The following is a 27,529-nucleotide window of genomic DNA, read 5'->3' as shown; positions in this document are numbered from 1 at the left end:
CTCCAGAGTGACTGATGATCCGGAAAATAGAGTAATCTGACAATTTAACTGGTGTTCCATGTTTTCAGCCTCAGGCTTCACATAAAGTCTTTGTGAAAAGGTTTCCTCCTTGCTGCTGCTACTGCAGAGGCTGAGATTCCTCTGGGGGAAATGTTGTGGTCTTTTGGATTCAGCTTGTGTTTCGGTGCAGGCTGTGTGTGTGTGTGTGTGTGTGTGTGTGTGTGTGTGTGTGTGGGTGTGTGTGTGTGTGTCAGTGTGTTATCGTTATGACGATTTTCCGTTTATAGGTAATAAGAACATGGCATTAAAATTAGAATATTATATCAGATCAATTAAAAACTATTTTTAAAATATGATCAAAACCTGTTTTTCAGATGTTATTTTCAAAAGGTAATTTTAACCTGACCAACAAACTTTATAAAAGTTTTCTTCCAAGTTTCTAATGTAAAATATCTTAGTACATTTGAAAATATCAAAACTAACTTACTAATAGCTTTTCAGCAAGATATAAGAGCTTGTTTTAAGTGATTATTCCTTAATATTGATTAGTATTAGTTATAATTGGTAATTTTTTGTAATTTAGTAATTTATTTCAGACAAACCTTTCACCGGCAGTGTAGAACAAACACAAAGTATGAAGACACATCACATCGGTGATTATGAGTCTGAAAAGGAGTATAAAGAAGTATAACTTATATAATCATACCCCTATTCCAGCTGTAATTTTTCACATTATTTTCAGTTTCCAATATCCTTCCTGACAAAATGAAATAATAATTGTAGTAATATTTCCTCAGCCAAATGAAAGTACTGCATACACACATACACATACATATATACATATTCACATATACATACACCTATAGACATACACATACATACACACACCCATATACACACCCATCTGCTTATATACAAAGCAGATTATTTAACTATTATTTAACTTATAACGTGGGGGAAATGTCTTGGTGTAAGTTAAATAATTTTCCAGTGGAACTGATACTTTTTCCATCAGGAATTAGACTTAAAACAAGCTCCTATATCTTGTTGAAGTTACAAATCTGAAACAAACTTCCAGAAAACTGCAAAACTGTTGAAACACCAAGTTCCTTTAAACCAAAACTAAGAACCCAGCTGTTCACAGTTGCCTTTAATTCATAACAACTTAGACTATTGATTGATCTATTTGCTCGAGGATTTTGATTATTGCATTTGACAAAAAGTTTCTGTTGGTCACTTGTGTCACAGCTGCTTACTGCGTGATTGTTGCTGAATTGTGCTAAACAAATGAACTTGACTTTGTTTTTGTCTCCTCAGCCAAAGCTGCTGCTCAGCCCTGAGCCACAGGACCGGCAGAGGAGACTGTTATACAGAAGGAAACGCCGTGTAGAAGGAGCTCCACATTTTTCATCAAATTAATTTATTCAGTCATTAAAACAATTGTTTTTTAAAAATCATTTTAATACACATTTTTGAAGCTTTTTTTTTAATCACAGATTTTTACGTAATGCGTTTTCATTGCTTCTGCACTTACATTGCACATTTTATGGTGAATCATAAAATGACTGAACTTCCTTTTTTTTTTTGCGTTTGTTTGTTCTGGATTTTCGAGGTAGAAGTCAGAATGGACACGCTCGGATTGCAGTGGGGATGTTTAGGTGACCGGTTTGTTTGCCGGGTGGATTGAGATGCTTTGCTTTATTTTTTAGTTTTTCCTCAATACTGTCATAAAACTGTCAGAATGTCAAATAATTTAAACACATCAGAAAAACTTAATGTCAGGCTACTTAAAATAAATATTTAGATAAATTGTTGTTTCTGTTTTGTTGTAATGTGGTTTTATTTTTAAGAGTGTTTTCAGGTTATACCACTTCAGGAGAGTCGACTTCTATCTTCTGCTTCAGAGTTTCTACAGTCAGAAAAATGTCTTGTTTCCATACTTTCTCATATCCCATTATCTGGATTTGTCTATCCAGAGTTTTTGCAGGTTCCATATTTAAACTGTTGACTGTAAACAGCGTCTGGGCTAAATTCTTTGGCAACTTTTGTTTGTATTTTTAAGAATGGGTTCAAATTTGGGAATTGAATCAAGAAAAATAACAGCAGTTTTATTGGAAAATTACATGTCCAACATGTTAAAGTAATCGTTAACCCCTTTAAAGCTTTCTCCAATTTTCAGAGCCGTTTTGTTTTCAATCGTTTTTGGCACTAGCAGCCTATATTCAGTTATCAGACCATAAATAAATTCCCAACAGCTTTAATTATGCTGAGGAATTTTTTTAAGATAACAGAAACGCGACCTTATTGATTCAAGCAGACATTGTCCGTGAACAGTGGAACTTAGAGGTATTGCTGAATTAACCAGTGAGATTGCATCCCTTAAAGCTCATCACACCAACTGTGTAGATCACATATAAAATCAAAATTAGATAAATATTGCACATATGTGTTTGTGTTCAAAAACACCCAACAGCTTCCTGTTACAGCAGCTGTTTTAAAATGATCAAACGCCTCCAAATAACGGAAAACTACAAAAGTCGTATCTACACAAATCACATTTAATGGCAAATAATCTTGTTTCGTCCAGCACATTTCAAGGCAGACAGCAGGACAGTTAAAATGTTCAAGTGAAATAAAAACAGGTTCATTTGCCAGTCATAGCATTATCTTACACTACAACATCAAAAAAACAAAAATAAAAAACATTTTTGAAGCCTTAAGACTAGATTCTTTCAGCACATGCACACCAGGATGCATCCCATCAGACGGTACAAATGAGAAATGAGCGATGTCCTAAAGTGAAACGAAAAGCATCAAACTGTCCCAATGTGAGAATAAAAAAGCTAGCTCCTCTCCCCTCCTACAATGATTTTACGAAGGCCATTTTGTAGTTTTGTTTCTTTTCCTTGGACTGGTCGTCCGAACCGGAATCCTCCTGTTCTGGTGATTTCTCCTCTGGGCTGGAATCTTCCTCCTGAGCTTCTGTGTGTTGGTTTTCACTGGACGACTCCTCTGGTTTGGCAGCTTCTGTCTGAGTGTCTGCAGGCGGGGAGATGACCGGCTCTGGCTGTGGCTGACCAGAGGAAAACAAAGAAAGGTCTTTCAGGGTTCCCACAAGTAGTTAGAAAGAAATTCATGACTCTCCTTGACCTTCAATATAATTTTCCATCACCCACGTAGAACAGGTTCATAAAGAAAAGTGCAGGCCTGACAGACCTATCCCCACCCAGCGAACATGTAAAAATACAGGAAGATGAGGAGGAACATAAATGACAAAAATGTGAAAATGAAGCCCACACAGACAGGTATGAACTGAAACATTTCAATATATTGACTGAGGTATCATATGACGTTAATACACAAACAAAAACATTAGCAGTAATGAAAACACAAGATTGTACATGTATGTAGAACTAAGTGCTTCTACAAAAGTTGAGAGCAGGTGTAGCACATGGCCACATTAACATAACATTCAATGTAAATTAATATTTCTTCATGTTTTTGTGTCATTTACTTGCTGTGGGGTTAGATCAGAAAGATTACATATTTTTTTGTCATAAAAAAAGGGAGTATATTATTCATCACCACAGTTTGACATAGTTGCCAATAGGGGTCAGTATCGCTCCACCAATGATAAAGATCACATTGCTAGGAGATAAATGTTGCTAACACAGATGTGTATAACCACTGTGTAGCAATACTTTTGAGTTATTTAGTGATGAAGGCAAGCTGTTGATGTTAATAACATACCTATGTTATGTTATTGGGTTCCTTTATGTATCAATTACCACACTGAGTTCCGTATTAGTATTGTTTCCATTATAAATTACTTTTACTAATGACGCTGTTGCCGTGTTCAGAGCATAACAGCAATAACCGTTGCTAAGATGGTTAGAAGTACCACTATGTAGCGATACTTCTAATTGAGTTATTTTGTGTTACAAAATTAAAGACACTGCTGTTTCGCACCAAATAACCCTCTGCACCTGTTTCAACCTGCTGATGACACTCTGTGAAGCTCAGAGGCCTTTTCCGTCTGAGAGCATCCATTTTTATGTTTAAAGATTATCAACAGTTGCAGCGTAACACAAGCCCACCCACACCGCAACACCACTAATCTTCATTTGGAGGCTTATTCGATGATTAAGTAAATATATATTTTTAATAAAATGGAATAATAGCTACTGCAGTGTGTGCAGAGCATTACAAAAACAAAGAACAGTTCTCAGTGAGACTCTGTTCATAGTACAGAGCCGTTCAGAAGAATCGGCTCGTTTGTAATGTCACATCACTATACCGCAGCGTCACAGCGTTGTCACATTTGTGCTACTCTAGCTACAGTGTTTTGTTACTTCATCACAATGAGACTGAAGTGGCAGCAAAATCTGCCATTTTTTGTTGTTTAAAGTGTAATGTCGGTGTGAGTGATGGTTATGCAACACCTGGTCATACACGACTATTTATCAACATGTTTATTATATCTTCCTGGACAATGTCAGCCATGGCGAGCCCCCACCTCGCTGAAACCCAGACCGCAGTGCCTCCGGTCCCTGCCCGACAGTTTTCCGTCCATGCTCTGCTGGTACTGCATCTCCAGCTCGTCGTTCATCCGCTTATCTTCCTGCCCTACAGAGGAGACGCACACCGGATCGCTACAGATCGGATCCAAGCAGGGATCAATCAAACAGGAAGCCGTTGCACTTTGGCAAAGCAACAAAGAAGCTCACCGCTACGGAAGTGGGATGTGGACTTGTGGTCACCGATGACGAGGCGACCGGTGTGTTCTTTCTGGGGGAAAAAAAGAAGCAAAAAACAACCAATCATTTTATTTTATCTGTCTGCTTTAACTTTATCTGACTGACACAAACTGGAGCGTACGGACCTTAGAGGCGCCCATTAACCGTAGGAACTTTTGTTTCCTTTCGTCGCTTCCCAGATCTGCAGACGCCCACTGGGTGGACCCGTCCTGCCAAGAGAAGACGGTTCACTGACGTTCATTTTCAGCTTCAAAAGGTCATCTTAGGTTCATTCAGGAATCAGGGAGTTTTGAGTGTCTTTGTCAAAAAATAAATAAAAATTGCCGTTTTTGTTGTCCACTTTGACCGTAAGTACTCTTTAGCCACAGCTTTTCATTTGAGAACCAACGACTAAAACGTTCAGTCGTGACCTGGCATGTATGCGGTGTAAAGTTAAGTCAAACTTTAATAATAATTTGGGGGTTTTTCATAAGAGAAAAACTTATATTTTCACCATGTTATTTATAAATGTCAGTTTTAAGCTAAAGAAAATTAGCAAGTTAAATATTTAATTTGATGCCAAATTCAAACTAAATATTTACCTTGCTAACTGTTAGCAAGCTAGATATTTAACTTACCAACTAAATAGTTCCAAGTTAAACATTTAGCTTACTAACTAAATATTAAGTTTGAAACTGACATTTATGAATGAATAACATGGTGAAAAAGTAACTATAAAACATGTTTTTTTCTTTGATGGCTGGCTAAGCAACCCAAATTAATGCTGTTAATTTTTGACTGCAACTTTACAATGTCACCCCATAGGTATTTTATCAAAGAAATTGTAATATCAGACAATTATGACTCGGGGTAAATATAAAAGGCAGTTAAGTCGTGATTTAATTTACTTAAAAAAAAAAAAAAAAAGCATCCAAACCAACTTCCCCTAAATCTAACAACCAGTCATGCCATCCTTGGCGTAACAACGTCCATCATGCGTTTGCAGTAACTGTCTTCTATTCCACTGTGGAGGACTTTTATTCACAACACTTTTATTTATTTAAGACACATTGGAGAATTTTCCATCTGGCCTTTGACCAGACAGATGTCTCCAAAACCTGGAGATGAACTCATGGTTGAACATCACCATGGTTGGCTGTCGGTATGCGACTCTTTCTCTAATATGCTGTTAGGTTTTCACCAGCTGCAACAGGAAACACCTTTCTAAGAGTTTGGCTTTTGTCTGGTCAGTCCACATAATGTCTCTAGAGTCGAGATGTTTCCGCTCCCTTTGGTCAGCAGGGGATTTGGTCTTTGAACTCAACCATGGAGGCCATTTATGTCCAGTCTCTTTCTCTCTGATGAATCACAACCACTGAGTTTAACTGAAGCATGAAGTGCTTTAGATGTTTGGTTCTTTTGTGACATCCTGGATGAGTCGATGCGCTCTGCAGTTACTTTGGCAGACCGGCCACTCCTGGGAACGTTCACCTCCGTTTTGTTCTCTCAATCTACTAAAATGTAATCTACTAAACTTTCCAGACTGATGGTCGTCAAGGACTTTGGTTCACATCTGTTTTTAAAATTTTATGAGTTTCCTGTGTTTCCTTTTGAGCTCTGTCAGCCAACTTCATGCTGCCAGGCAGGTTCTATATAAATTCCTGATCCTGATTGGGCAGCAATCTTGCTTGAGAAACTCGACTTCTTAAATGAATGCAATCATATTTAGTTTCGTATATTATAAATGTTATGAAACACTTTAAAAGGCTAAAACAAAACACTTAAAAAATTGAGAAGAAAGTCCAAATACATTTCCACAGTGGAATATTTAGCTATATCTAATATAACAGTATTTAGCTCTATCTTAATACTGCAGCATAGAGCTGACATAAAGGTTGAAAATGGTGAGACAAGGTGAAAAGATTAAACTGATTCGTGAATTCCGCCATAACATCTGGATCTGATCTGAATTACGTTGTATTTATTTTAAATACATACTGAACAGGTTTGTCGTGAGGTCACATTTGAATCAAAAACACATAGAAATTGGTTAAAAACATCAAATTATAAAATATTGTAGGGAGGGGAGCTTTGGTTTGAATGAGCAGCAGCACTTTGAGCAAACAGTCGCACGTCCCGTCCAGACAAAAGATCTCATCTACCGACAAAACTTTATCTACCGGCCAGTAAATGGATCTCAACTCCTACACTGTAGACTCTTCAGCTATTTTTATCTCGCAGTGTGATGTTCAAAGTATGCCAAAAGGTTTAAAAATATACAGAAAATTCCAGTGAACTTTATTTTGGGACCGCGGCGTGTTCACGTTTTCACTGTAAAGCTCGTGAGCGCTGATGTTTGCTGCTAGCTTGCTAAGACGATGCTAGCCATTTAACGTGATTTTATTTCCTATTTTGTAAGTTATAACAGCAGCTTTTTGTGTTTTACTCACTTCCGAGGGAGATGCGGGTCGTTTTGTCCCATGTTTGTCCTCTGGAGAAGTCATCATTCACTGAAATTTGAGTTAAATTGGAAATAGGGATTTTATTCCACACAAACAGGAGCTAGCTGGAGTTGTCAACAATTCGTACTCACCCTGACGACACTTCCTGTGCCGTCTTCTTCTACGTTTTAAAAAAAAGGTTGCTTTGCTTCATGGGGAGACGTGTTGCTTCAACATCAAAGCTGGAAATTACACGTAAAACAATTCAACGAGTTTTGGACCACTGCTTTAATAACATAACCTCTTGTTAAAATGTGAGTAGGAAAAAACATACAGAGCAGAAATGAACCCTGGACAACCGTGACGAAGACTTTAGACATGCTGCGCGTGCTCTTATAATCTGAGAAACCCAGAGAAAATTATATAAAGTTACAATAATTGTAATACAATTCTTACAGAGACTGGTTTATTCTTTATCTGGCTGTGTATTTTGCAGTTATATTTTTGTATTACTTGTTTGTTTAGTTAACAGTTTGTGAAGTCGAATTATTACTCTTCTCTATTTATGAACATTGCTTGTGGCGTCCTATAGGGGTCAGTGCTGGGACCTTTTTTTCTTCATCAAGAACATAATATGCAACCTGTCCAAAGCAGGTGCTAGACTGTGCGTCACTCTTTCCTGATTCACTGTTTCACCTTATGAAGGCGCAAAACCAAACCTCTGCTACTATAGAGCTGGTCATCCGAGCTAATTAGTACATTAAGTTCAGCAGAACCTTACCGCTACTTTTCTAATTAAATCTTGTTTATTTAGCAAGGGTGTAATTAGTTTTTTACACACAGGTTTTCCATTTTGTCTTCATCCTGTTGTCTAATGCAACTTGTGGTTGTTGAATCTGCGGTGCTCTTTACCCTTGAGGTTAGCAGAATAGATAACATTACAGTTTTATATCCTGATATGTAAAACCCCAGATATTTAATGTAGTTCAATCTCTAAACAGATAATTCTTCTATATACTCTCTATTTATAAACGCAGGTTTAAATATATTTAGCCTATTCGTGACTGAAAAGGTAGTTATTTCCAAAAGTAGCAAAAGGTCTGTACCGTTTGTTCCAACATTTATGTGTTGAAGTAAAAAAAAGAACTTACATTATTATTTTTTAAAATGTGATTTAAAGGGATAAAAATTTACTAAATTTGTTGTTTCAAGTTATACTTTTAATAATGTACATGAAAAAATAACACCTTAATTAGGCAAAAAGTTTTGAACTGATGATAATAATCATACATAAACTAAAATGCAAGCCTTAGTGCTGGGATTCATAGTGAGTCAGTCACTGCAGTCTGACAGTTACTGTATTTGAACCAAATTCAAATACATCATAAATTGTCTTTCTTTCGGTCCGAGACAGAGGACTTTTTTTTTGTCATCACCAGAAATGATGCAATATATCAAAAGACAATAATTAAATATGATTGGGCAATAATAAGAGCGGTCTTTAGAATTTCAACCAATAAGAAGCCAAACAAGATCATTTTAAGGAGATCACGATTGCTGCGTAGCTTCTTTTAACTATTCAGTCACAAGAACGTAAGACAAATCTTTAGAGGCGCACCGATTAGGTAAGTGATCTAAATATATATGTCGGGAATCTTTCCACAAGATTATTGTGCTGTATGAAAAGTTATTTGTAAACCATCTGCATGTTGTTTGGTTTTCACTTTGCTGGCTAGCAGCGTGGCTGTAGCTCAATACAGTAGTACAGAACAGTACGTTATAGTTGATCAAAGTAGGCCACAGAAAACAATTGTTACCGATCAGATTTGTAATTTGTGTGCTGGGGGAAAGAGAACGAGGCGGTTTTGATAGCTTGGCAAGCTAAGCTAATGAAAAGCCACCGGGAGAATGCAAAGTGTTTGTGTTACTTTTTTCCCCAAATGGCTACTCTGGTTACTTAGACTGACTGTAGCTGTTAGAATAATGGACTCAATGTTCTGTTCTTAGTGTGGAAAATGTTTGCATGTTTATTGCTGTCGGATCATGCTCCTTTTCCACCGGCTCTACTTCAGCAGCTCGGCTCGGCTCTGTTTCGGAGTGACCGCGCTTCCACCTGCCCGACTCGGCTCTGTAGCAGGGTGCTGCCTCCTGGCGGTGGGGGGGGATTATAGCTCCCCGCCTCCAGGAGCCACGTGCTGTGCTTAACGTGAGTTGTTTTTCTGAGACAAAAGAAAATGCGTGGTGGGAGGAATGCTGCGATGTGGTGAGGAGGACAGCTGATCTCCAATAATGCGCATTTTATTTTCAAATCCACAAATGAAGCTGCTAACTCTGAAATGCTCTGTGTCACTGAATGAGATTTTGTTGGTTTTCATTCCAAATTGATAAGTTTCTTTAGCAAAGCATGAGGTTTTGCATCTTACCCAAATGTAAGTATATATTTTTAACAATAGATTAAAATAGATTGGGTTGGCGACATGTTTTTTTTTTTTTTTTCAAAATCAAAATCGACCCCCCACCTTCCCTCAGTTGTTAATTTCCCCCCTCCCCCCAAACATTGTATACACTTGTGTTTAAAACAGGTGTCTGTCATACATTCAGAGCTTCCTCCCCCTATTTCCCAGCTGGACTATTGCGCAGTGTGCTATTGTTGCCACTACAGGACACTGTTTACACAAATTAGTAATTGTAAATCCTTCAGTCATAGCACATTTTCTAAATTATGTGCCATATTTATGTGTGAAATTAAATGGATAATAAAGTAGGTACATTTTTAGGGGATCAGTCGAAAAAAAAGTCATATATGACATTAATGCTGCTAATCATTTTAAAACATACCCATGTATTTTTTAACATTTGAAATGACTGATATCCAAAAAATATCAATTTTTATCTGTAGATCCATTTTGTCATATAGCCCTTTGACGTCACCACCTTCACTCATGTCTTTGTTTTGCCCATTGTTTTGTCTGAATGTTGCCATTTGCCCTAATGTTGCCATTTGCCCTAATGTTGCCATTTGCCCTAATCCTTTCCTCTTTTTTTTGTTTTAGTTTGTTAACAACAAACTAAAACTTTCCTGTTTGGTATGATTTTCAAAGTCTTTTCTTCATCCTGTACAAATTTTCAAAGCATTTTTAGTTATAATTCCATTATAACATTTAAACAAACTTTGTCCGAAAATGTCATTTAACAAAATATCATGTGGTGCGACCAACAAGAAATTCCCATTTTTGGACTCAAATTTTGAAATCCAGTCAAAAACAGGAGGTTGAATCATCCAACAGTCTGCCAAGAATCCCTGGATACAGCAAACAGGTTTGTTTATTTTTCTTAAATTTCAGAAAAAGTGTCACTTTTAGCAGTAGGTATGTAGTTACCATATTTGGGTGTCATGTGGTGCGACCACCAAAAAAAACTATTAATATTTAAATATACCTACTATTTTCTGTTTTGATTATAAATGTTATATTTGCCTTGTGTTTGAAGCTAGGTTGTTTTTTTAAGGAGGCAAATTATTTGCCTGTTGATAATGACCGATAATGAAAATATCATTTGGTGCGACCGTTGTAATGATACATTTATGTGTTTGAAAAGGAGTTTCTGTGCTTTTATTTTTGATTTCAAGACTCAAATTCAAAAAGCAATACTTTGTATTATTATTTCCAGAATAGGTTTTTTTTACAGTTTTATTATTGTTTTGTATTGTATTGCATGATAAAAATACAATGGAACATGTAACATTACAGCAATAGTTATATCATGTATTTTGTCATTTATTCTTTTGATCTATTTTACTAGACCCCATTGTCATCAAACTGAGCTATGATGAAGTACCATATGTGACCCAGGTACTTCTGGATGTGAGAGAAGTCCAAGTCGGCACCATGCGACAGTCTAATGACAAGAACTTGGTCACATGGTCAGATGCTCATCAGAACCTGAACCAGCAAAACCTCATAGAGTTCCAAGTTGAACAGCCAGGACTGGGCAAAGTTCACAAATGCCTGGTTCTAAAAACTGCTTGAAAATAAGCATTTTACTTTGTTCACTTGGGCATTTAAGTACCCAGGAGTAGAGGTGTGCTGATCAATCGGCCACCGATCGTCCCATCGGTCCGATTGATCTGGCAAAATGGACCATTTTGCCAGATCACATGGCGTCATTTATACCTAAAGCAAAAAATTAACAGTCAATCCACGTGATCAGTATTGGTGATCGGCAGTGATCAGCCCTCATGGGTGATCAGAATTGGCAGAAAAAAACTTAATCGGAGCGTCTCTACCCAGGAGTAACATAATGGTTTTTAAGTTCATTACATTTTTCCGTTTTGAAACCATTACTTATCATACATGGTTCTGTTTAAAAAGGTTAAACTTAAACTGAATTATTATATTTTCATTAATGTACTTATATTTGGGAGATTGAAAATGTCTTTTCAGTTTTTTAAATACAATTCTGAAATTAAAGCAATCTCCCGTACATTCTGATTTTATGAGGGATATGTTTGAAATGTTTAGTACAAAGTTGATTACTGCATTAATTTTTAGGCAAATTAAATTGGTGTGTTCTGTTTGTGTTGTTATTTTTGTAATATACTGTAACTGAATGTAATTCTATTTTCATGTATTAAAATGATTTTGACCTGTTTCCTGGCCTACATTTATTGTATAAATCATGTGGTGCGACCGATTAAAAAAACTAATTTATTGAATTCAAAATAGAATATCTAGTATCTGGAGCATAAATATTAACCACTAATACAGTATCCTTAAGTGACTGGTACTTATTTATTATTTTAACACATTTTGATGAAATGGTGAAGAAAAATAGTGGTCAAATCAATTACAAATGGAATTTGACAGGTTTTTTTGGGTTGGAAACTGTCATAATTGCCAGAAAAATAAAAAGAAATGTAAAAACTTTGTTTCTAAACACCTTAAATAAATGGAAACTTATAAAAACAAGTTATAAGTTGTTTTATAACTTGTTGATGTACTTTTACTAAAGTACATCATGGAAAATACCTTATTTTTAGATAAATCATGGTCGCACCACATGACATTTTTTAAGACCACAGCCAAATCATATTGATGAAAAACCCCTGAAAAGGTCTAATTTGAATGTGAAATTATGATTTCTGTATGCACAACATTTCAAATATTCTAGTAATTGCAATGGATATAAATATTTTTGACATTTTTAATTTAGCTTGGTGGAAATCCTTACACGTCAATGACCCAACTACAAACTTGGAATCCAGAAATACTTAACAGGAACAGTCACTGCTTAGTTTATATTACTTTTAACCCAGAAAATGATTTAGAACAAACTTAGAATTGTGGAGTACTCACTTTAACCCAGAAAAGGAATTAGATCAGTCACTCTTTAGCTTATTTTATCAGAAACTGTAGAGTACTCACTATTTAGAAATGGATTTAGATACTTAGCAACCTGAACAGAAAAGGAGCACTTAGTTTACATACTTTAGAACGTTAGATTAGTTTTCTTTCCTCTTGAGTTGTTATTTTTTAATGAGTTGTTATTTTGTTTGTATTTCCTTTTAACTCATGTAAAGCACTTTGAATTGCCTTGTTGCTGAAAATGTGCTATATAAATAAGATGACCTTACCTTATGTCAGTGGTTCCCGAACTTTTTGTCCTGCGCCCCCCCAGTGGTTTCCAATCATTTTCTGCCCCCCCAAATAGCTGTGTGGTTGAACTATGTGTTTTTGAGGGGGGGGTGGGGGGGGTGACTTTTTGGGGGGGCAAAATGAATCTATGTAGCTGAACATAGACAACAACTTAGCCTATAAGCTACTTGTTAACAAGCTTGAGGTGATGTATTGATATTAGCTAGCTAGTCATCTTTTAGCTAACTTTATCTGCATCAAACAGATTTACTAAACAGTCTGTTAGTTTGGGGGGAAAACTGTGAAAAGTTATTTGCGTTTTGCTGGTTTGCTGCCATGATTATAACACACATGTGCAGCTCTGCACAGCAGCAGCAGGTCTCCTTCACTGCCGCACAGGTGTAAACCCAGCGTAGTAGCGCTCATGTTGCGTTTAAAGGCGGCTCGGAAAAACAGATTACCACATGTTAACAACGGATTAAACAGTTTTAACTGCTGATAAAAGTGACAGAGGACACAGATATGGGAAGTGTGGAAGCCCCTACTGTATCAAATTGACAGAGGAATAACAGAGACTTGACCATTCTAAGGTAAAAACCCAGCGTTCATGTTTTTTTGTTTTTCTTTTTCATCCAGACTGCTTCCCGCCCCTGCAATGGCACGACGCCCCCCCAGGTGGCGCGCCCCACAGTTTGGGAACCTCTGCCTTATGCCGAGAAACGCATGCTTGCCAAGAATTGCATGCCCTGTCGTGGGAATGCGGGTTAACAATTTTCCATTTATTTTGTGTTTGTATGTCTTTGGGTCACTTCCCTGAATACCTTCCATGTTGCTGTTAATCTTAAATGTCTGATATCTGAGACTTGATCCTGTTTGGAGTGTGATCTTGAGTTTGGATTGCATGTAAATCATTCTGCAGTGAATCGAGTGCCTTATAAGTTTGAACAACTGTAGTGTTTTACGCAGGTTTGTCCGCCTGAAGTGGTGTTTGAATTCGGGTCGAATGTTATCGGATTGACAATGAATGGATAAAGTTAACGAGAAATCCCCTTATTTATGTAACAATAAATATGGTAAACTTTATTCTGGCTGTTGTTACCCTTCGGCTTGGGAAAGTCGTAACATTTGGCGTTGTTTGCCGAACAAGTATGGGAAATGACCTTTATTTCTTTTAATTTATTATTGTATGGTTTAAGTTGTAAAGGTGAGAGTTTCCGCTATTGACAAGAGGCATCAACATGAACGTATCCAGTGGCGCTGGAGCCGGGGATGAGCTCGATAAGCAGGCCATGTCGCAGCGAATAAAGGATCTGGAAGGCCAGCTGGCGGCTTTAACAGCAGCGGGATCGGAGCGTCAACATCTTCAGTAGCTACAGAAACTGTACGGCACACCCCTGTTATTTATGTGCAGCAGGACAAGAAACTGCCACTATTTTCCGAGAAACTGGATAGTGCAGAGTTGCTAACTTTGAACGAACAGATCGAATTGATGAGACACTTATCCAGATCAGAAGTGTGTTGAAATGAAGTGTACAACAATTGCCTAAAATATTGCCCACTGTTCAGTTTTTATTTCATTTATTCATTTATTTTTTTAAAGGAATCTTAAGTCACTAGAAGTAACTTTTATGTCTTAGTTTATTTTTTTGTAGTTTCCCCACATGTGACTACAGAGATGACCTGGTAGACGCTGCAGAGCTCAATCTGGACTGTAAAATGATGACAGAATGATCTGGAAATGGTTTTATAAATCATTCAGTAAAAGTGTAGGTTTTTCACTCGCTACATCTGTATTGTTTTGTCTTCAACTATCATGCACTTTATTTAACATGGTTGAACATGACAAAATGATCAGATTCGTGGATTAGTGACGTCTCCTTGAGCTTCATTTGACCTGTTTTTATGTCTTAATAGGACAAACAGCGCAAACATTTTCCCCCTATCTGCGCAGGCTAAGCAGATGTAATTATAATACAGTAAGGCTAATGCTAACGTCAAACGTGCTAGCAAGTTTAGCTTCTTAACTTTGAAATAACAAGCGGTTCACACACCACCTTGTTGTAATCTTAAATCGTTTCTTGTTTTCTTTTACCATTTCAAATATTTTTGATGCTTTAATCATAATCAAGTTTATGATTTGTTTATGAAACTAATGTTTTAGCTAAAACATTTAGCTTCTTTTTAACATGGGGTGACGAATCAGGCAAGCTAAATGAGCTCAGCACTTGGAATTTCACAAATTCACTACAGTACGTTCATTTGAGCTGTCAAGCTTAATAAGTACATCTTCTGAAGTAACCGTTGAAGATGTGATGTTTTATCCCTGCACGACTAAAACCTGGCGAAAGGTGGCGCCAGAGTAAATCTAATAGCTAAGGAGCAGCTGACGCTCGTGCCGCTGACAGGACGCTCAAACTTAATTTCAGCAGCGCGAGAAGTTCATCTGAGCTTTGTTCCAGCGCTTAAAACGTATTTCTGGTCGATTTTCATGTCACCAACCTATCTTCATTATATGCTTCTTTTTGTGTGTGACAGACTGAAAAACAACAAGTGTCCAAACATAATCGGGATGATGAGTTTTTATTACTTATGTTATTTTTTGTGGACTAAACTGAATCCCGATTTGGATTTTTAAAACTGTTCTGTTCTTATTGTAAGTGATCAGTAATGAGACGGTTTTCGACATCAATTACTCCGTAAATTAAACAGGCGGAACATAATGGCGTAATTTCTTCATTTTTTTTTTTTTAAAAAAGCTTTTTTATTCTCGAGAAAATAATAATGATAATAATAAATATATTATTTTGTGAGCTTTAAGACAAAACGATGGACACACGTAGGGCTTGTTACACGCAGCCACACGCTGAATCTCTAGAAGAAGAAGAAGACATGTAAAGAAATAATAATAGAGCGGTCCAGGCGGGAGAAAACCACCGACTCCCACTGTTGTCTGCAGTTGCAGGTAAATTTCTTGGAAGACCGTGAAAGTAACGGGCAGGTCTGGATGAAGTGAGAGAGGGTGCGAGAAAGGAAGGGAGCGAGAAAGTGGGAGGGAGAGGAGGGGTTATCCTGCCGCTGCCTCTTTGCCCGACAGTGCCCTGCACTCTCACTGAAGCCTCCACATAGTGCCGGACGGGAAATAACCCCATAAATACTCTTCTTTATTTTTTTAAAATTACTATTATTATTATTATTATTATTATTATTATTGTCACTGTGTAAATTAAAAAACCTGGCAGCTCCCGGGGCGGGGCGTCACTCCTGACAGCGACGCAGAAACTCTCCTTGACACCGCACTCTTCTTCTCTTCTCTTCTCTTCTCTCCTCCTCGGCGCAGCGCAAACGGAGGGAGTTTACACCAAAAGTCCAGAGATGGTGACTTTACGCCCGGGATCAGAAGGCAGCCCGAACTGAACTCCCCGCCACTTGCTGCTTCTCCTGCCCGCCGGTTCGTCATCATCATCATCATCATCATCATCTTCAACCCACGCTGACGAGTCCTCCGAAGTTTTGTTTTTGTTTCTTCTCTCTCATTTCGCGAGAGTGTGCGCGGCGCGGCGCGGCGCATGTGGAAGAAGAAGTGAGTCCAGGTAAGAAGAGGCGTCCTGTCCGGTCCTGACCCGTTGCTCAGAACCGCCGCTGCTCGGTTTTGTTTTAGAAAAGAAGAAGAAGAAATAAATAAAAACAGCGATGACAGCTGCAAATTCAGGGTGCATGGCGCTGCTTGAAAAACGCAGAGGTTGTTTTCAACAATACCCTGCACAAAAATAAGAAAAAAAATATGGTGGGGGGGGGGAAAAGCAAAGCGACTCAAAAGTTTCACTTTAGGCACGAGACCGCAGTTTTTATCAGTTTACTTCAACTATTAAAACTTTTCTGCCAGGAATTCGTCGTAAAAGAAAAGGTCTCATGATTAACAGTTTTAAAACGCGTCCTCCTTTTTTAAAAAAAGAATAACATTAGTATTAAAAACAGAAGGCTGTTCATTTGCGTGACTTTTCATTCCAGTCTGCGAACTCTTAAAACAGAAACAATCGTATAATAAAAGCAGGATCCAAACCGCACAGATATGAGCAGAAACTAACCGAACAGCAGCCCGAATTAAAGGTTGGCAGCTGGAGAGTTCATTTTCAACCTTAACTACGACTGCAAACACCAACAAACCCTTTAGTTTTTTCATTTTATTTTATTGTATGTATTTTATTTTATTTTATTTTTGCTTGTTATTTATGAGGAGCAGAAATAAATGCGCTGCTGTGCTGTCTAAATTCCATCACATTTGTTGCAGGGGGGGGGGAAGATTTCATCTGCTGTGACTTATTGTCATTGTTATTATTATTGTTATTACAAAAATAACTAAAGATCAGATTTGCATTAATTTAGTTTTTAGGACTTCTTCTTTTGGCACAAGCTCAGACTGATTCTAGTCACTTTGGGCACAAAACTCAAGAAAAATCTCCTTAACGATACATTAAAAATCAAACGTCACACCCTATACAGCAGCAGCTTATTTTAACATTTTAGAAACTAATTAAAATTTCTAAAAAAAAACAAACAATTATAGTTTGGGGTAAAAACACAAAAAGAACGGTTTATGAAGATATAAAATCTGACATCTGTGAAACTGACACAGTGAAATTCAGCTTGAATGAATTTAAGCTAGAGTGTGTGTTTGTACTTAATTATTTCAGTATGTCATGTATACGTATTCTTATCCTTGCTTTATAAAAACTTTCTAAATCATCTGGAATACCCAGAGAGAAACGAAACGAAGGCTTCCATCTTGCGGGAGGTCACGCAGGTTTGACCCCGCGCGTTTTTTATCGTCTCTCAGTTTAAATTTTTTTCAGTTTTAATTCTTGAGGTGATCAGAAAAAAAAACAAACAAACAAAAAACCACAAAAAAACCCCACAATGGGTGTTCATGGCTGAAATCCGACAGTTTGAACTTGAGCTTCTAATCCTATGATCGTCCGGCTTTCAGCCCGGCTCCCGTGAGGAGGACAAAGAGGAGGAGGAGGAAGAGGCTTTGGCCCCTGGAGTTCACTGTAAGGATGACGGGACAGGACGGTGTGGGGGGTGGGGGGGTATGGGAGGACAAGGCGCACTGCGTGGTGGTGGAAAATGCGCGATAAAGGCACTTGGAGGGTGTTCCCCGTGTTCGGAGGCGCTACACCTCCGAGATAAGCCTCTGGCCGCCCGCAGATAAGAAGCTTTCAGAGTAACAGAGCGAAAGAGGGAGAAGGAGCAAGAGAGAGGGAGCTCACGCCTGAAAGACAACAATGAGTTTTTAAAAAAAACAAAAAACCCAAAACGCAGGTCCGAACAGCCGTGTCACTGACTCCTCATCCCGGCGGTTTTAATCACTTGTGGAAGTTGGGTGAGAATGCTCCATTTCCCAGGATTTACCCGCTGAATGCTTCCAGCTCATCCTTTCTTTTCTTTTCATTTCGTGCGCATCAAACCACCCTCTACCCCCCTTTTTTTCTCTTCTTCTTTTCAGACTTGTAATTGCCCCCCCCACCCCTCACCACCACCTCCTCCTCCTCCTCCTCCCTACTGCTGCCCTGTTCAGGCCTGCCCCCTCGCTGTCGCAGTAAATCACCATTCCCAACAAGTTGTTTAATTGTTTGGACTCTGGTAGAACAATTTATACACACCCACCCTCCTCCACCCTCCCACTGAGAGTGGGAGGGTGGAGGAGAGTGAGAGTGTCTGTGAAAAACAATCTGGCCCGCTCTCCTATGGCATTTTGTTTGCAGCAGGTGCTGCAGGCTGAACTTCCCTCATAAGGTAAAGTGGCATTAGAGCGTCCAAATGGCAGACTTATATATAGGCTGCCGATTCAGCACATTGTTCCGAGGGGGGAGACCTGCTGCCCCCCCACCCACCACCACCCCCATCTGCCCCTTTACTGCCTCCAGCGCCACCACCACTCTTCTTCCTCCTCTGTGGGAAGCAACAAGTGATCAGGCCTGTGTGGTCCATTGAAAGGCTTTTGAACATACGTCAGGGGCCTCCAGCTGGGGGGCCCCTGCAGCTCCTCCAGAGCGCCTTTGCAGGAGTTCAACACAAAACGATCCAGAACTGAGTCGTGACCTGAGCCTGACTTTAGAAAAGGCTTATGACGGGCGGTAGCCCAGGGCGGCAAGTATTTGGGGGGCAACGCAAAAATATTTTGTGTGTGTGTGTGTTTACAAACATTGCACCTCATGTTAAAGTCATGGGATCTTTTTTTAATTTCTTTTAATAATTTGTAAAAATTAATTTAAAATGCCATTTTATTAATAAGCTATACTCAAATATTTGAAAATGATATATTTTTTAACTAATATATAAACATTGTAAACTAACCGTCCACTAATTTGTACCTACAGTTGTCTAAGGCCAACCTGATCATCTGTACTCTGCATTAGTAAAAGATTATTTTTTTTATTATAATTTTTTTCTGAGATAGGGCAGAAAAACTGGCTCCTGCCGGGGGCCCTTACTGTCCTGAATCCAGTGCTGTTTGGGACCTTATACATAACGGTTTATTATGATATTTTGTGGTATTCTTGTGATAGCGATAACAATTTTTTTTTACTTCTCTGAACAGCAATCATAGACACTCAAATACTAATAATATGTTTCTTTAGGACAGGGGTGTCACCCAAAGAAGTGATTTGTGTCACTATTAAACTGCACACAGTCACTGAATTTAATCATAATTTTTAAATTTAATAATATGTATTGATGCTTTCACTGAGCAAACGGTGGAGAAAATTGTAAAAAATAACAATGCAGACAGTTTTGGGGGGATTTGAAGATTATTAATTTGAATTTATTGCAAAAGTGGTAAATGAAAAATGATCTTATAAGAAATTGATCACGATAAGTAATGAGCGATATGATAAACGTGATGATAAAAGGTGATGGCCAGATCCGTCCTATAAGGAGGATTTCTTTATCTATAAATAGGAGACTTTTAAATATGATTTACACAAAAGTTCACTGGTGTACAAATTTATTTATTTATTATGACTTAATAATAAGAATCTCGTTCAATCAATTGTGTCAATTGATAAATAATAACTGACTGCATCAAATCAAATATTACTCAAAAGTTAATTTATTCCAGAAACATTATCACTAATTGAAGCACATTATATAGATTAACTCAAGATAGATGGATGTCTGAAAGACTCTATCATTATTAATTATGACGATTTTCTATTTACAGTCAATGAAAATATGACTTTTAAAATCATCAACCAATTAAAAGAAACGATTTGTATACACAGAAGTATGATCTTAATAAAAAGTATGTTTAATACCTGCTGAAGGGCTTTTAAAGGGAACGTCTAACTAATTGAATGTGACTGCAGATATATTTCATATTGAAGAACCAAAATCCACTTTATTTCTTTTTTTAAGGCTTCAGGGTTAAAACGTTTGAGTTTATACAACTCAATATGAGTATAAGTAACTTGTTTTCCATATTTCCAAATGATATCTCATTTTCAAAGATACGTCACTTTCAGTCTAAACATAAATGAATCATAAAAAATGTCTTCCTGCTTCACCAGAGGGATGCATCCAGAAAGTTTCCACAAGGGGATTCATATGGGACTTGTGAAGCTCAATAAGTTATCAAATGCTCAAATGCGGATAGAAAAAAAACAAAAAACATTTTGAAGAGATTTGACATTAAAATGACTGATTTGTTATTTTCAAATGTTTCTAAGGTCTTAATGATTTACTTAGTTTCCTTTTTGTATTAAAATCCTTTCAAACTGTCCGTCTCAGTTGAAGATGACATCTCAGTCTCCAGGCCTTCGTTTCACCAAAAGGTCATTTCTAAAAACATTTGTCTGATTTTTCACTGCATTTTCAGACTCATGATCTCCCTTTATGACAGCCTTGAAACACACATGGATCCATCTTTAAAACGGCCAGAAATGTTCAGGAACGGGATTCATTTGCTCTGGCGTGAAAAAACAAAACCAACAAAAAAGTGTCGTCTTTTTTTGTTTGTTTTTTTTTTTCTGAACGGATTTCATTTGGCCGGAATGATTCGTTGGAACGCAGAGCAGCTCTCGGGTTGCGGTCGGGGACGAAGAGTGAGAGACCGCCCTTCATCCCTCCTCCGCCCCCCGTATCGACGCGATGTAGACGGTACCTGACTCGATGAGTCGTTTTAGTCGTTTTATTTCTCCTCCCTCCATCCAGAGACGCACCGTGTTGCAGGTTTAAGCGTTTCCAGATGTTTTTTTCTTCCTTTTTTTTGCCGAAGATGTCATTCAACTTCATCGCTTTAAGCCTGTGGCCCCGATCCGGAGAGCCTTAATTATTTGTTGTCGGGGCTCTTTGAGAGAGACACCGGGCCCACCACTCTCCCTCCCCGCGACAAACACCCCACCCCTCTCTGAAATTGGACATGTGTTGTACAAACACAAATTAAACATTTAGCCATAAGTATTTCTTCCCCGGGATCCTAAGTGCATATTAGTCAGCCTATACTTATCTCCGGCCCCAACGGCACACCCAAATTGCAGTGCTGCTGCTGAAGAAGAAGAAGGCTCGGGGGGCCCCCGGAGAACGAGCGCTCGGAGCGCGCTGGCGGATACCCCCGTCAGTTTTTTTTTTCCAACCACGAAAGCCATCGTAGGTGTGTGTGAGGACTTTCACATCTTTTGTGTTTTCTCCGTCGACAGAGGAACGCGTGACGTCCCTCTGCGCGGACACGCTGCTCCGTGTCCCACAGCTGAGAAAGGATTCCTTATTTTCCTTCCAGGGTGGAGGGGAAAAAAAGACACATTTAGGCCCCAAAACCCGTCTCTTCCCCCACACTTCTTCTCTTTTTATTTTAGTGTGTTTTGGTTGTGAATTGATTTCTGCAGCACCTGCCTCCTTCCCACTGTCCGAGTCCAAAGAATGAAACGCTTTGGAGTTCCTCGCTTTTCTCACACTTGTTTGTCTGTCTTTCACCTCTGACCTTACTCACTCTCTTCCTTGGGTAAAGGAGTGTGCGTGTGTGTGTGTGTGTGTGTGTGTGTGTGTGTGTGTGTGTGCGTGCGTGTGTGTGTGTGTGTGTGTGTGTGTGTGTGTGTGCAGTAAATGCATTGACATCAGCTAACAGCAAAATTTGAGAACCGTGAGTAAAATCGGCTGGTTTTCACGCCATCCATGCAAAATTTAAAACAAACAGGATCTCCTGAAACATTTTGATTAAACTTATAAAAAAACAAAAACAAAAAAAACAATCAAAACAGTGCTATATATTAGAGATATATTATAAATCTGATATTAATATATGTATCGGTCCAGATATTGAAAAAACATTCTATATCAGACATCGTCGATGACGATGTGGCCGATCCATAGGGGCAGATCTAGTCAGTCTAATTCTATGCTTTGCGCTCTGAGTGACGTCATGCTTTATTATTTCTAACTTTTATATTTAGAATTCCTAATTGCCCTTTCTGAACCATTTGAAAGAAGCTTTGTTGCAGTTTATTTTTAACATGTTTGACCAAACCTTTTTTTTAAGTTCCAGTTTCTTTAATATTTATTTTTCATTGGCTGTTCTACTCCTAACTGCACTGACTGAACAAATGAAAGTTGTTTTTACATGTTTGACTGAGCTTGTGAAGCTCTTAGTGTACTTAAGTCTGTTGAACTTAAATACAGCACACAGTGCAGAGTTATCAAATAAATGTGCCATTCAGTGCATTTATGCCCGTGTTTAAAAAAAAAAAGAAATGTTTTGTCAGTTCAGTTGTTTTTCTGTATCAGATCAATATCGGCCGATACTGAACCTCAAATATTTATATCAATACAGGAATTGAAAAAAAATTGATCAGTGCATTCCTACTGTATATAGAATTTATTATTATTTTGTTGTAGCGACGTTTGCAGAAATGTAGAATTAAGAATTTAGTTGGAGTTTTTAAGAGGAGAATATAGAGTAAGACAAAAATAACAGGCAGGGGCGTACACAGACATTTTGGGGGCCAGGTGCTCATGTGGAATTAAAGGGCACCTTGTTTGGCACATGGCTGATGTAGTCGCGTGAAATATAGCAATGCAACAGCACAGAATATGGACATTTAAATAATTGTCTATACTTATGCTTGTAGATGATGTAATATGGCAGAAATTATTCTTTGAGAATTAAGATTAATGAGATTAACTACAAACCCTTAAGAAATGAGAAAAATGATGCTGAGGAAAATTACAAATATGTGGAGGACTGGTAATCTAGATTTCTAAGTCTAGAAATACTAGATTTGGCCACACACTGCTTTTGTGTACATTACAAATGTGTGCAAAACTTTGTCAATATTTATTATCTATTGTCGAAAAAACACAATTTCACAATTGCAGTGTCTCCATTAAATAACAAACGTAATTAAAATCACACGTGAATAAGTTTGTTCACGCAATAAGTCATTGGAAAACCTGACTCGTATCATCCTCCAGCTACTTCCTGTCGTCGTCTTCTTCGTGATTTGCGCCAGCGGCAACATCTGGTTGTTGATCACACGTGACTTGACTTGTAAAAAAAGTGTTTCCATTGAGTTTTGTGAAATAAACCAATTTTGATACAAGCAAAACAAACACCTCATCCAATTTCAGAATCGCTTTGTTTCCATTAATCAAATTTATTTTTGAAATGTTAAATTACGCAATCATTTGGTCAATGGAAACACAGCTACTGTGGAAAAAAACAAACAAAAAAAAGATTTCAGAAGGTGGAAAAAAAAAAAAAAAAGATTTCAGAAGGGCTCTGTTTTTGTCCACAGGACAAAGGAGCGGGTGATCTAGTACCTCCTAGTTTCTATGTCCATCCCTGCTAACAGGCTAATATTAGCAGCTTGATTAGTCAGGCTACCATGCTGTTCTCTGTTTGCTATCTGCTGTTTCAAAACACAGTTACCGTCACAGAAACGATAACAGGAGCCCTTTTACTTTTCACACCATGATCGGTCGCGTTTTTCAGAAGCTGGAATGTTTCTGAATTGCCAAATTTGTTTTTCTTCTAAAGGAAGGGAAGATGAGTGAAATAGAAGAGGCTGACCACCTGTGGAATCAAAGATAATAGGCGTCTGCAGCGTTACCATTTGGCTGAAGGTGGAAAAAAGATAACACAACATTTTCTAGTATTCCATGAAATTGGGCTTGATTTTGTTCCCAGATTCAACTTCAGAAGTAAAATAATCTCCACATAAATAGTCGGTTTGTTTCATATCTGCTAAACTATCTGAAAGAACCAGAGCGCCGCAGCGTTGGACTGTTCATACGGACTCCATCTGTGCATTTTAAAATCAGAGGAAAATCAAAAGTAGTTCAAGTCTGCATTTATCACAAACCCATTCGTTTTATTTTCTAATTTTGCAATAATCTGGAATCGTTTGTTTGCAATGCCGGTTTTGTACTCCATTAGATTTTCACTTGGCACAAAAAAGATCCTGCAGCTCAGAGCAGAAAAACTCCTCTTGCTCTGCACCGACGCACAGCGCAGAGATCCGGGTTGGTTTCTCCTGTTTGGTGCCGGAGAAACTAACCCAATAACTGAAGTAGCAGGACAAATTAAAAAAAAGTTGCGTAAGCTTAAGGCAGTTCTGAGAGATAAATTCCTCTAATTTGGTTTAAGCGTCTTTAGACAAAGATACATTTTTTTGCAAAAAACAAAGAAGGGATCTGTGTTTGTGCTAAATATTTTAAATAATTCCTTTGTGTATTGGAAGTGAAAATGCGATGGAGAAACACTGGATGACATTTCTAAACGCTGATTAATTTCTCATATAGCACTTAAAACTGTGGAAATATAATTTAGCTCATTTTCTCTATTATTTTGTAATTTTCAAAGAAAAAAAACCCATTTATAGCAGACATAAATGTATAAAAAAATTATATTTACTCAACAGATTTTAAAAATGCAATCAGTTCCTCTCAATGATAAAGAATAATGACATTTCTATCTGTGTAAATAGTTAATTTTATCATAATTTCACCTTTTTTTTTTCACCAAACGCATGAAGTGTTTTGGGAAAAAAAAAAAATCAGATTCTTCTTTAATTTTCAAATGTTGAATTTAGAAGCGACTACCTTGATAAATTCCTACTCATCACTGCTTACACATGCAAATCTGATCTATTACTTCTTTGCTTTATTTAATCTAAAAGAGCAGAATTCTGGCTCTGGTGTGTGTCCTTTACATTCCATGCAGGGCCGGATCTGGAAGAATAAGGACCCCTGGGCTGAAGCGAGTTTTGGTGCCCTATCAAAGAGGAAATTTCTTTTTTTAAAATATTTTTTCCCAAATTATCACATTAGCAGGTATGAATTGATGGATGGTTGGTGTAAGGTTTATTCCACTTTAATAAAATTTTCACTTTGTTTGCCTAGCAGGTCTAGTTCGTTTGGGGAGGTGTGAACTCGTAATCGAACGCAGGTCCTCCTACAAACCTAGCTTTCGATTCTGTTGTAGTGAACTCTGGTGCGATTCAAATGCATATTTCAGTGTCAAGCAAACCGGAGACTGTTCCAATATATAGTGCAGAGAATTCTGGGTAAATACAACCAAAACAAACATGCATGTTTACTGCTAGCGGGAGAAATGGCTTTTGGCCTTTTGCCAAAGAAAAAACAGAAATTCTACAATCACTGAAATCTGACAATTCTCCAACTTAGTTTACATTTTGTAAAGAGGGAAGTTGCCTTCTTCAGGTTTCATGGCGTTTGATGGTTTCAAAGGGTTTGATGAGTTTGACACAAAACAGTGTGAAAGCGAACCGCTAAGCTAAGTGCGAAAACACCCTAAAACGTCTGGCAGACGGCTCAATGTTGGTCCCAAAAAGATGCAAATTTTTTAATGTGAGTGTAGATTAAAGTAATAAAAAAAATCAACAATATTTAAAATTGATTCCATGACTTCAATATAAAGTGCAGTGTTTGTAAAACATACAAAAATATTAAAACCGTTTTTTAGGGTCCCCCAAAACTTGGCGCCCTGAGCTACAGCCCATTTTTTGGTTATTTTTGTTACGTAAAATCCTAGAATTGATGAAGGGTGTGATTCTATCATTGAAAAAGATTGTATCTAATGTGTACAAGGATTATAATCTTCAGCGGAGGCAAATACCAGGACTAAACATGAACGATGGAGTCCTGGAAAAAAAAAAGTCTGTCACTTCCCGAATATTAACGTCATAAATTGCAGGTCTAAAGTGCTGTGGTCAGCCTGTTTGTCTCGAGTCAATCATGGGGCTGACTCTTTTATTTATTTCTTTATTTTAATTTCTACCAAGACTAGAAAGTGACCAGGTGACTGACACAACTGCTCCAGGGAGCCTTTCGTCGTCAGTCAGCAGCCATGGACTGCAAACGCAGCAGCGGCGGTGACGGATTCTTAAGCGACCGCGCTCCTCCTGGTGATTTTACAGAAATACGAGGACGTTTTTTTTTTAAACTCCTCTTTCTTCTTTTACTTGCTGAATCACCTTAATATCATTCAGATGGTTGCAGTTTAAGCTCTAAGCTCAATTAGGTATTGCTGTTTTACGACCAACAAGCAGCTAAACAGACATTAGCGTGAAAGCTAACAGCATTAGCGTTAAAAATGGACAAAAACTGGATGATTTGAGGTGTTTAAATAACTAACTAAACAATACAAGCTGTTGTACCACTGCTTGTTTTAGTCTGAAATATCATGTGACTCGTATGTATTGTCTAATTCACTCAGTGAACGGAACTTTGTGCTTACAGGAACATTGTTTGGGGTGGGAAAAAAAACAAGATTATCCCCGATTACCTGGAGAAAAATTATGATTTTTGTTGAAGATATTTTTCAAAATGCATCGGAAATAATTTCAACTGTTAGAAACGACTCCACAGCCACAACAACAGCTCTTAAATTACATAATGCGTCTTGTCAATATTGAAAAGTGGGCGTCGTTAGCAAACATCTCGTGGATAATGTGGCGTTGTTAAAAAAACAAACGGGTGGGGTTCGATAGAGAAGAGAATATGGATACCTGAAAGTTTTCACAATTGACTAAAAGTGTTGAAGATACACCAGCTCTCTTTTCTTAGTCTGCCAGGCTGCTTGCATCTGTATTGTCACGACATATCAGCCCCACCCTTGTGGCACGCCCTGAAGGTTAAAACAAACAATAGAAATTTTTTGCTGTAGCCCTCAATGAGCACTTTATAAGTTGATCTGAAGTGATGATACCTGTGAATTGGATACTGTAGCAGTTGTTGCGTTTAAAGTCTGAAGGGAAACTTGATGTTTAAGGTCATTTGTCCAAAGATGGAAATCTCAAGATGTAGTGAAACCATTCTTTTGTCCTGCTGAGCTTTTCTGGAATCATTTGGATGGAGCAAACGCTGTGCTTTAGCTGGGTCAATACAGGAAAACATTGTAGATTGGGATAAAGCCCCACTCCTTGAGGCAATCTTCCACTTATTTAGTTTACTTAAAAATTTTAAGCATAAAGCCTCAGTCAACTTAAACTTTAAAATTTCAACATTTATTGTTTAAGTTTTAGTAACTGATATGTTTTTTTTTTTAAAATCAGTTTTCATTTTTATAAAAAAAAAATCTAGGGGTATCAGAGTCAACGGGGCTAAGTAGAAATATGTATACCATATTTCAGAATTGCATTTGTAAAAAAAAACAAAAAAAAACCCCTGATAATTTTTACATAAAATTCCAATAAAATAAAATTTT

General features: G+C 37.8%; 3 protein-coding genes across 19 annotated transcripts in view; 2 read left to right on the top strand and 1 right to left on the bottom strand.

Moving 5' to 3' along the window:
• LOC103465714 (pleckstrin homology domain-containing family A member 7-like) overlaps positions 1-1,810 on the top strand; it is a 151,876-nt gene extending 150,066 nt beyond the window's left edge. For all 15 annotated transcript variants that reach the window (XM_081607726.1, XM_081607724.1, XM_081607728.1 and 12 more), the window contains one exon: positions 1,318-1,810. In XM_081607726.1, the coding sequence (XP_081463852.1) occupies positions 1,318-1,390 (73 nt within the window). In that variant the 3' untranslated portion in view covers positions 1,391-1,810. The remainder of the gene's footprint in view (positions 1-1,317) is intronic.
• A 727-nt stretch (positions 1,811-2,537) lies between these two features.
• c6h11orf58 (chromosome 6 C11orf58 homolog) lies at positions 2,538-7,442 on the bottom strand. Its single transcript, XM_008410786.3, has 6 exons — positions 7,330-7,442; positions 7,187-7,246; positions 4,883-4,966; positions 4,728-4,788; positions 4,517-4,626; positions 2,538-3,073 (listed from the first exon to the last, which is right to left on the bottom strand). Exons 2-6 carry the CDS (start codon positions 7,241-7,243, stop codon positions 2,861-2,863), a joined length of 525 nt encoding a protein of 174 aa, XP_008409008.1. The 5' UTR covers positions 7,244-7,246; positions 7,330-7,442; the 3' UTR covers positions 2,538-2,860.
• An 8,468-nt stretch (positions 7,443-15,910) lies between these two features.
• LOC103465716 (transcription factor SOX-6-like) overlaps positions 15,911-27,529 on the top strand; it is a 146,501-nt gene continuing 134,882 nt past the window's right edge. For all 3 annotated transcript variants that reach the window (XM_008410808.3, XM_008410809.3, XM_008410806.3), the window contains exon 1: positions 15,911-16,400. The gene's annotated coding sequence lies outside the window, so the exon portion shown is untranslated. The remainder of the gene's footprint in view (positions 16,401-27,529) is intronic.

Source organism: Poecilia reticulata, chromosome 6 (genome assembly GCF_904066995.2).
Source record: "Poecilia reticulata chromosome 6, P_reticulata-male-v2, whole genome shotgun sequence".
NCBI classification, from domain to species: Eukaryota; Metazoa; Chordata; class Actinopteri; order Cyprinodontiformes; family Poeciliidae; genus Poecilia; species Poecilia reticulata.
This window is presented reverse-complemented; position numbering and strand designations above follow the sequence as displayed.